This window comes from Crassostrea angulata, chromosome 6 (assembly GCF_025612915.1).
Source record: "Crassostrea angulata isolate pt1a10 chromosome 6, ASM2561291v2, whole genome shotgun sequence".
Taxonomy (NCBI): Eukaryota; Metazoa; Mollusca; class Bivalvia; order Ostreida; family Ostreidae; genus Magallana; species Magallana angulata.
The window spans coordinates 61,676,064-61,686,975 of NC_069116.1; the positions used below are offsets into that span (position 1 = coordinate 61,676,064).

A 10,912-nucleotide genomic window follows, 5' to 3' on the forward strand; every position below is an offset into this window, starting at 1 on the left:
TCAAGGTCAAATTAAGAAAAAATAATTAAATTTTGTCTGGGTGGTAACTTGGATACCTTTTGACATTAAGGCTTCAAACTTGGAACATAGGTAGATGGTATTGAGAAGGAGTGCACGCCTCCATAATTTTTGACCTTGACCAATCTTGTGTCTCAAGTTAATTCATTTTCTAAACTGTATCATATATGGATGATATCTAACATATAGCTGACTTTATTCTTTTTCACTTTTTAAATTTGCCCCATATTACAATCCTTGGGGAGAAGGGGAGACATGTGTTTTTTTGTATAAAAAAACAATACCCACTAGTCATTTTTTGAATTTATAACAAATCAGTTATATATATATATATCAATATAAAACAGTACCCACGATTTGAAAATTGTAATGCGAAGGAATTTTGCCAAAAACTGATTCCCTGCCAGTTAAGCATATTAAAAAGTAAGAATACCCAGGTAGAAAGAATCCGGCCAACAGCTGTTTCTCTGTATGATATCCTGAATACAATGGATATGTCGCAATGATTTGTAAGTCCAAACCACCTATTTCTTAAGTATTTTACCGTAAGCTTAATATCTCGAATACTCGGTTATCTTGAAGTTTTTAAACAGTCCAATTTTGTTCGAGGTAACAAAGTTTGACTGTAGTATTAAATAAAATATCGGTACAATTGTACATAAAATCTTGCCTTCAGCTGTTTATCGGCCAGTAAATTAAAAAACAAGAATAATAAATATGTCGGTAAAGAATGTATATAATTATATATATGTTTTAAAATATTTTAAGCCAAGAATTTTTTTTTATCAAAATTGCAATACATGTACATGTTTAACTATGTTTGCTTCATTTTTCTCTCTGGATCATACATATAACGCTTAAATGTCAAACTAATTTTGATTGGCTGATGATCTGATGGCGTGTCCTCTGCTTTTGGTGCTTTTTTCTTGGATCCTCCACTGTACCTCTGATAGGTGTCTGGCTTGACACCGTCTGAGAAAGAAAGTAATAACCAAGTTAATCAACTAAAATCAGTGGTCTAGTTACTACAAGTATACGTATATTCAGGACTCCAGTCCTTTAATGTTCAAATAAATTTACTCTGTTATATTACCACACTGCTATTTACAGGAGAATGATATCTAACTTCAGCAGCCTGATATCCAGTATACCATACTCATAATGATTAATCATCAGTTTCACATATATCTATAAATGCATTTTTGACATAGTTTAATTATTCTAACAAAAGTCCTCATTCTGTAACTAACCTGGAATTCTGATTTTCACTTTCCCACTCTGACCAAACCCTCCCTCAATGACTCCCTGTTCCCCTGACGATAGAGCCACCTTCATGCCTGCAAAGTTTTGGATGTTGGTCTCTTTTTTGAACAGGTTTTTGCCGATCACAGTGTACTCATCATTACAGCGTTCTACTAACCCTTCCCGAACTTTGGTTTTGTAAACTCGTACTTTGGGCAGCACGGCCTGTTGGTACTGTGAGTCTTGGAACCCCACCAACAGACGGCCATGGAACGCCAGTCGACACATGTTGGCATGAATGTCAGTGTCCAGCTTAGAGCCAATCACAAGGCAGCGCTCAGGACATGTGACTGGTCGTTCATACTCGATAACTGCAAACTGTTTGACTGGATGGGGGTCTTCACCTTCTCCACTGCTAGATTTTCTAAATAGCTCTTCCTGATACACGTAGTCTTTATCAAAATCAAACTCGTCGTTATTCCCTGCTGAATCTTGTTCGTAAAGTCCAAAGAATGATACCTTTCCCATCACTGTTTCATGCCCTGAGGTGATGTGGAACTTGGCTTTAGAATTGACCAGTCCTTTGTAGTATCCTATTTTTTCTACACTTATAATTCCCCCATATATTGTAGGGAGAGCCCCAGGGGTACATACCAGACCCCTCTCCAGATGCTTGGGATCAAACTGGGTCACACAGATCCCTGCTCTGTCTCCCTGCAATGAAAAACTTCACTTCTAAACCACTAAATATATGACTTGTGCTAAGGTTTAGAAACATAAAAGTTTTAAAGTTGTTAAAAATCCTACGAACTTGTTTTTAGGTACCATGTGTGTAAAGCATTGTGAGCATGAAATATTATTGGCCAAATGATGTGCACCTGGGATGATAAAATAGTAACTGTTAATGATAAAACAGCCATTCTCCAGAAATGGTTCCAAATATGGGATTGATTTCAGTGAAAAATGAACTTTTGATATTCATGTTTTAATTGTAATAATATTGAAGTACAACTATTCGCCGATATAATTATGAAATTTGACTCACCAAAATTTTTTCGTTCACGAAATATTTGATTTTGAAGACCATATTAAAAACCCTGTTACGGAAGTCAGAAGTGAATTAATTAATGCAACTAATCCTCGGCCTGTACGATAACAGTAAACATCACTTGCCACTTTGTTTGTAACATATTGAATACGAATGACATATTTGACAGAATCATGAAGAATTTAAATTTAAGGGAAACATTTTTTCAAAAATATCTTTATTTTAAGAAAATCTTTATTTTCAACAATAAAAAAGAAAATAATGCATCATCTTTCATTCAAATTCAAATGTAAACTAGGAACAATTTCATATGTTCAATGATTTTAATTAAAATATTGAAACAACAGAACATTAATATAGAGATGCTGAGAAATTGTACATCACAAATTGATGTCAGAGGGATTTTTAAAGATAATGGCCCAAAGTTACGGAAGTTAGCAAATGACCTTTTTCATGGAGAATATTTTTTCCAATACATTTTACAACCAAATATTAGGGAATAAAAATCAAATACAGGTTATTCATTGTAGAAAATACATTTTCAACTTAATAAGCACGCTTTTTAAAAGATTTCTTTCCTTTAATTAGTATGTAATTAACATTACATAGATATAAAAATGTTGACATGAAATATCTGTCTAAAATAGTGAAATACCTAATTGTATTAAAATTGCATGCTCTGATGGATGTACCAACCACAATTATGAAATATAGCGGTTAAAAGTCAAACATATAAATCAGTTGTCTTTGTATATTTGATAAAAAGCTTGGATGGTTCGTTACGGATGTCAGAGATTATCATTTCACAAATATCTACTCCTATGATGTTTTAAATAGTCATGAAATTTATTGGTTATATCTTCCTAAACTTCTCTTTTTATGTGGAAGAACTGGGGTCTTATCCCCATGAAAATATGGGTTGACTGAATCCACATCTCACCTTTTTCGGATTTTCACTTATGTTTCTCCATGTTTGCCTGCTTTGCATTAATGTATATACGCATATAATGTATTAATGCGTATATATACATATGTATATGTATTGTTACTAATAAGTCAACTAAATAAGGTCTGTTTTTCGCAAGTATATATAAACTCTTTCTAGTTTAAGTTTCGGGTATTAGTTTTTTAAAAAACTGACATCCGTAACTAATCATGTTAAGAAAAAAAAATCATGAACAGAGTATTTATCAAATATTCTGATCCGGGAATAATACCATTTCGATATAAACATGCATGCATATTAATACAACCTTGAAAAGCCAAATATATTTTGGTTACCTGATATTTTTTTTTTATCAAATCACATGTTGTAGAAAACAATAAGCTTGATGCACTATATTTCAATAGAGTAAACTTTAACTAGCATATTATGCATTTATTACATGAAAAATGACCACTTTGTTGATTTTAAAACATAAGAATAGATTATCCGTCGTGGAAAATATACATAAGAAGCACTGGAATGAACAGATGCCAAATCTGTTTTTTCCCCTGATATCCGTAACGCTGCAGCAAATATTTAAAAAATATTGTCAAATGATAAATTGTCTTCTAAGGTGAATTGGTTTTAATCTGCAACTGATATATCTCTTGCAAATAAAAATAAACTAAAACAGATAAATCCACACATAATGATTCATATTTTTTCGATAGTTTAGCACACTCTCATCATATTTTTCTCAAAAATGCACTTTGTATCAAAATATTAATTGCTTCAGTTAAGAATATCAATGTTCCTCTACTTTATATACTGTCTCATGTTCTGTTTCGCTGAACAATTCAAATTATTATCGATGGCAAACCGAGCCATATATCACTGATTGAAAATACTGTTACGGATGTCATACGTTACGCCGGTCAGGGGTTTTAGTAAATTTTCCTCTCACTGTACCATTCTATTACATTATTTTTCTACAGATGATGATAGATAGCTTTGGAACTCTGTGTTCTCCAAAGGCATCATGAATAAGTTTTTCAAATGCCATGAATATTGTTGAAAATGGCGTTACGGAAGTCAGGCTTTGAAATGCGTCAAACTCAATTTTCAATTTTATAATCGATGATTTAAAAAACACATAGATTTTCGACTGTAAATTGTATATATTTTTCTTTTTATATGCCTATGACATTCAATTACTATAATATCAATATATATTGTTTTGAATATCATCGCTTACTTTTAAGTCAAACACGTGTTACGGAAATCAGGACTGTTTCAGCGACAATATATAAATCGGGGGGAAAAAAGAAAGAAAAGATTGTTATCAACAGGTGTTTACTGACAAAACACGCTATGTGATGCTGAAATGAAAAATGAGTTTTAATTGTCTCTTTCATCACCGTGATGCTATTTAGTATTGTAGTAAAATTGAAATATTCACGTGCGACATGCTGAAAAATACACAAACCGATTTTTTATTGAAATAATTTGACCTTATTTGACACCTCAAATGCATATTGTTTGGTATCAAAATTTGTAATTTTTACTGTAGATATCTTCTGATAAAAGTATCAGCCAAATAAATTAAATGGCAAATAATAATTTTGTGATGAATGCTGGCGACAACATTATATCATAATTGGAACCATTTCTGGAGAATGGCTGAAAAACTTTTTTTACCTGAATAATGGAATCCACTGGCTTTTTAAACATCTGAATAGACTTGACTTTTTTAGTGACTTTCATAGATGGGATTTCAATGGTCTGTAAAGCAACAAAATATTTATCTAATGCCAGGGTCAGAATACTTCACCTTAATTTATATTAATTGAACAGATCCAATAATTAACATTTTCAAATTTAAAGTAAAGAAATTTCCATTTCTTGGACAAAATACTTGTGGCAAACAAGATTAACTGATTCAATATGTTCATAAATAATTTTATCAACAACAAAAAGCAACATTAGACCGAACATAATACCAATACAACATACACAATAACAGCACTGAGGCTTTGTTTTAAAAAACAAAGATTTCTAACCCCTGTAACCCGCTAGTAACTTGATATTTGACTTTCAAATTTTACCAAAGCATTATGAATGAATGTTACATTCATATTGACCATTCTAGACATTAAAAATGAAAAAAAAATAAATGAAAAATTTGAGCTCAAATCGAGTCCAAGTCCCTTTAATACATACTGTGGTTTCATCAGTATTCATGGTTATCAATTTTCCTGAATTGTATAAAAATTACAGTTTCAAGGATAAGTTAATTCACAACCAATGATTCTATCAATATACAATACGTTATTAGAAACTGCACTTCAATGAATAGTCAATTATGTAGATCAACTTAACAACAAAATTCACAAAAATTGGTATTCAACGAATATTGGTGAGACCACAGTAGTAAGATAAATAGGGGATGCTTACATCATTGATGACCACAGAGCCACTCAAGGTTGTGCCAGTCATCACGGTGCCCTGGCCTCGGATGGAGAAGCAATGATCCACTGAGAAGATGAACGGACCAGAGCTCTCTCGCTTAGGGAGGTAAGTATTGTCACTCAGAATGGATATTAACTCAGCGAGTCCAAAACTTTCAGATCCATTTCCCTAGAATAATGGCAAGAGTGCAAGGTTCTCAAATTTCTCTAGTATATTATTTAAAGATAATCTTTATATCTCAACTCAAAGAAAATTTGTCTCTCCGAACCATTTTATCTCTGGTAAATCAGTCACAAAATAAAGCTGTTGCATATAAAGTTTGATTAAGTACTTTCTGATGAGATTGAAAACAAACCAATCATTGATTCATATGATGTTCTGTTATACCTCAGACCCGCCTGGTTTGGCTGCTACAGCGCAAATTGGACATCCCTTGAACTTTGTAGATTCTAAGGTTTTGTGCATTCTTTTCTTCATCTAGAAATCAAAATGGAATATGAATAAACTGAGAACTATTTGTATTTCATAATCTTTAAATAATACACTTACTTGAGAATAACATAAAATATACCTGTACAGAGAGCCCTTACGTTTACTTTTCAGTCTCATACTTTTATGGATTCACTCGATTTAAGACTTACACAATAAATGCTGGTGCCTTCCAAACTTTCCTTCAGACCTTCCGTATAAATCAAGCCAGCGTAACAAATATTACTCGTATTTGGTCAACATTCCATTTCATAGTTACAGGATATATACCTTTTCCACTTGAGCATCTCGTTTTTCTTGTGGCACGAGGTCTACTTTATTCAGGACAACAATCATGTGATCACAGGTGATCTCCCCTATAACTAGGCACTCTGCAGTCTGTGTCTGGACACCTTTCGTGATATCCACCACCAGGATCATCAAGTCTATTATCTGTGCTCCTGTACAGACAAACAAGTACCACATCACGATCCAGCTTTATCATGGTATACACGCTTTTAATTCTGTTATACAGAATGTTATACTGTATATTCAGAATATCAGATAATACACGGGATATGTAAACATTGTAAGATCGGTAACTATTGAACTCTTCTAGAATTATACAGTAAGTGTGTATCATATTTACCTCCAATTATTGTTCGTATCAAAGAGGCATGCCCAGGACAATCCACCAGAGTATACTGAAGTCGTTGACATGTTGGTGCCGCCGCTCGAAGATGCTCAGGGATGTCGACAGAGAATGAGGAAAAGCCTAAATCAAGAGTAATGCCGCGCTCCCTGCTCTGGGGATTCTTGTCAAAGCTTGCGGTGCTCTCAACCGTGCTCAGTGCTTTGGATAAACTAGTTTTTCCACTATCAACGTGACCAAGCACACCTACATTGAAATTGAAAGTAGCCATCATTTATTTAAATGATCCACGAGCCCGAACTCTATAATGTAAAAAAATTTGCATCATTTTACAGCTGTAATACGATGTCAATGAAAATTCATTTCACAAGGGTGGAACTAGAAATTTTCGAACAGGGGAAAGTAAACACAGTTTTAGAGCCGAGTGGTTTGTGTATGTGAAAAAAAAAATAGGAAATGCAAAAATGAGAAATTGTATATGATAAAAACGGCATAACAATTTCTATATGCTCTGTTTGAAAAGAATTCTATGAATATACATTTACATGTATCAGTTGGTAAATCTAGAGGGAAAATTCTAACTTATTATATTCACGAAGTACAGAAAATAGTCTTCAGACCCCCTTGCAAAAATTTTCTGGATCTCTGCATGATAATTTATCAGGACAGCTAGCGGATAGCCAAGAACTGTTAAATAATTTTGTGTTCATCTTTAGTGTACCGTTTTGAGTGAATTAAGTATATGATATGACTTGGTTGTTTTAGTCCATGTTACATTTGCAACATAAATTGTTCAAGGAATAAGGAAATATTCTTTGAGTATTATGAGGTAATAATTTCGGTCGGGGCGTGGTCAAATCTAAAAAAGACCAAGTGGCTTTATGATAGATTTGACCACGCTCCGACCAAAGAATCTGGGGGAATAAGCCGAGGCAAATGCCCACGACCTTCTCATACCTCTAATAACAAGAAGTAATAAACATACGAGTGAACTGGGCATTTAAACGGTGGACAGTATTGTCCAAATGAAAATGTCCAAAAAGGTGTAACTGTGCTTAAATTTTATAGTATTTATATGTGGTAGAGTGAAATTTCATGAATTAAATATGTTTATTATATTATATGTATTATTGCATAATTTTGGTGATTATGTTCAAATCTTTTTCTAACATGAAAATATTTGAATATTGGTACAGTGTATTATTTTTATATTATTATTATTTAGTCAATGCAATATTTAACAAAACTATTTAATACAGTTATCTAACCTTAATGTAAGAGTCCTATCATTTGTTATTTTTAACTCTGGCAATGCAAAATCTATATTTAGAAGGAATACCCTTTTTCCTGTATTCCTGTATTTCTATTGGATAAAATTGGTCAGCTGTTACTTTATTGGTCATGTGACAATTTTAGTGGGAAATTTCTTTGTTAAACCAGTTCCTATTTGGAAGTCTACTTGTGTATACTTGAAATTTACATTCTTTATCAGGTCAGTTAATTTACAATTTTTTTATACTACCTTATATTTAAATACAGTTTTATTGTGAGATTATTTATAAAGATATCTAAGATATTATATAATTGGCTTAGAAATGAAATGACTAAATATCAGAAAGTTTGTTTAATAGTAAAATTCAGTCTGATCAGTGAGTACAAAGCATTGTAAGTGTATTTTCTTTTCTTAAATTTAGATTATCAACTACAGTATTATTTATACATCCTGAATATTGTTCCTAATCAACCTTTACACCTCATGTGAGGTAAGCATTGTTTAAACATGGTTTAAGCTTAGTTCATGTATAGTTATATATGAATATATATCATAGTATTAGTAGTATTATGAAACTGATTAATATTTCTACAATTTAATTATAAACTCATGTGAAATAAGTTTGACATGATAACATATAGTTCTATTTATACAGATGTGATTATTATTGTTTATTTATGTAATAAGCAGATAATTTAAATATAGACACAAATATTTTTGAGTCTAGTTTGTAAAGAGGAATATTTTCAAATTTTGTCAAAACTACATGCTTGTAGGAGTTATCTTTCCTAACTCGCATTTATTTCATTGCAGGGTTTATTTATACCTATTTTGTAATTTATTACATCAAATAAAGAAGTAAACTAGACACATCTCAACTTTATATCCACAACGGACTTAAGATCGACCCAAATACCCCGGGTTACAATGGCGCCCAACGTGTTTTGTGGATCTTCGACAGACTGTGAGTGAATTTTCCGGAACCAACCAGCCGTCGAAGGGTTTGGACTTTAGATTTACAGACACTTTGTTTATTTCCGGTAGTGACAGCACCTGCTCAACGAACATTATTATTCTGACTTTCTAAAGTAATTCTTTAATTAAGGTTTAATTCAATTAGAAATATAGCTTTAGACACTTATTTTTGAGTGCCATATTCAACATTTACTCTGCATAGTGAACATTTTGTTGAATTATTTACATTGGTCTGTTGGTATTTAGAATAGTATTATCAATCCGAGTATTTGATAGTGAATTTTAGTGATATTATGTGAAAGGAAATAATGATTTCAAGTGATTTCTCTGGGAATTCTGGAATTCTGAGAGGAAATTCTAGTGCTTGTGTTTTGTGAAATATATCAATATAAGTGAATTCCAAGTGCAAATTTATCGTGATTCTGAATTTAATTATCATTCATCATGAGCGACGAGGAAGATAATGTCATCAAAACTCAGCCGACTAGTCCTTTTGCATCCGAACCAGTTGACAAAGCGGTCTATGAGAGGATGCTGCACACATTCCAATCAATGGGACTAAATCCAAAGGGAAATAACCCAGCAGAACTTGGACAATGGATGAAAGACTATATAGCCCAAACAAAAGATATTCCACCAGGTGCTAGTAAAGTGGAACAAACAGGGGTAAGACAAGATGTAAAACCAAAGATACCTCCACTCAGTTTACCATCCGAGGGATCCAGCATATCAAGGACACGATCTGTGACAACTTTGTCTCCGTATCCCCCGAAAATAAGAACATTCTCCGGTGGAGATAACAAAGGAGATACAACCTATGACATCTGGAGATATGAAGTGAAGATGGTGTTAAAAGACTCAGGCTACACAAGAGAACAAAAAGATTTCGCCATCAGAAGGTCGCTTACAGGATCAGCAGCCAGAGTAGTCATGTACCAAGGCCCGGATAAACCATTAAGCGATATTTTAGAAACATTAGATAGCGTGTACGGCAGTGTAGAAAATAAACAACAGTTATTATCAGAATTTTACGGAGCAAGACAGAGAGGAGATGAAGACATCACAGCATGGAGTGGGAGACTGGAGGAAATCATCGGAAAGGGATTAGAGAAAGGAATAGTTAGACAAAATGAAGTGAATTCCATGTTACATTCAATGCTTTGGACTGGACTGAGACAGGAACTTAAAGATATAAGTGGATATAAATACGACAATATACACGACTTTAACAAGTTAAGAATAGCCCTGAGACAAATCGAAAAAGATCATCAGCAAGATCAACAGAAAACATCCAAATCAAATACAGCTACCAGTATATGCAAATCAACAAACAGTACAGCAGAAAACAGTGACATGGAAGAATTAAAGGGAATGGTGCAACAACTGGTGTCCTCCGTTCAACAGCAAAACGCTCCTCAGCAATACAGAGGAAATCAACATTACAGAGGAACACAATACAGAGGAACATACAATGGACAACAGCAGAGAAACTCAAACACGTATCAAACATCAGATGACAACAACCAGTTCCAACAACAGCAAAGAGGACCAACTGCAGACAGAAACAGAGGAGAGATCATCTGTCGTCGATGTGGACAACCTGGACACATAGCCATAGGATGTCGTGTGAGACTAGACCATTCACGTCGCAATTTAAACTCCAGGAAGCCTATACAGAGGGGCCGGTATTAGGCTGGAATAACAGGATATCTCGTGGTCCCATTACTACAAACAATTATGTGAAAACACCAATACCACCAGGGATATTTGGACCTCCTACAGAAACGGAAATTATTATCAACGGAAAAAAGATACCAGCTCTCATAGATACAGGGTCCACTG

General features: G+C 33.5%; 2 protein-coding genes across 2 annotated transcripts; one reads left to right on the forward strand and one right to left on the reverse strand.

Moving 5' to 3' along the window:
* Positions 1 to 312: 312 nt before the first annotated feature.
* On the reverse strand, positions 313 to 7,118 carry LOC128188913 (selenocysteine-specific elongation factor-like). The gene is made up of 7 exons (XM_052860235.1): positions 6,820 to 7,118; positions 6,462 to 6,631; positions 6,090 to 6,179; positions 5,688 to 5,870; positions 4,932 to 5,015; positions 1,269 to 1,974; positions 313 to 990 (listed from the first exon to the last, which is right to left on the reverse strand). Exons 1-7 carry the CDS (start codon positions 7,094 to 7,096, stop codon positions 833 to 835), a joined length of 1,668 nt encoding a protein of 555 aa, XP_052716195.1. The 5' UTR covers positions 7,097 to 7,118; the 3' UTR covers positions 313 to 832.
* Positions 7,119 to 9,514: 2,396 nt separating this feature from the next.
* On the forward strand, positions 9,515 to 10,587 carry LOC128187660 (uncharacterized). Its single transcript, XM_052858067.1, has 2 exons — positions 9,515 to 10,382; positions 10,475 to 10,587. Exons 1-2 carry the CDS (start codon positions 9,515 to 9,517, stop codon positions 10,585 to 10,587), a joined length of 981 nt encoding a protein of 326 aa, XP_052714027.1.
* The last annotated feature ends 325 nt before the right edge of the window (positions 10,588 to 10,912 follow it).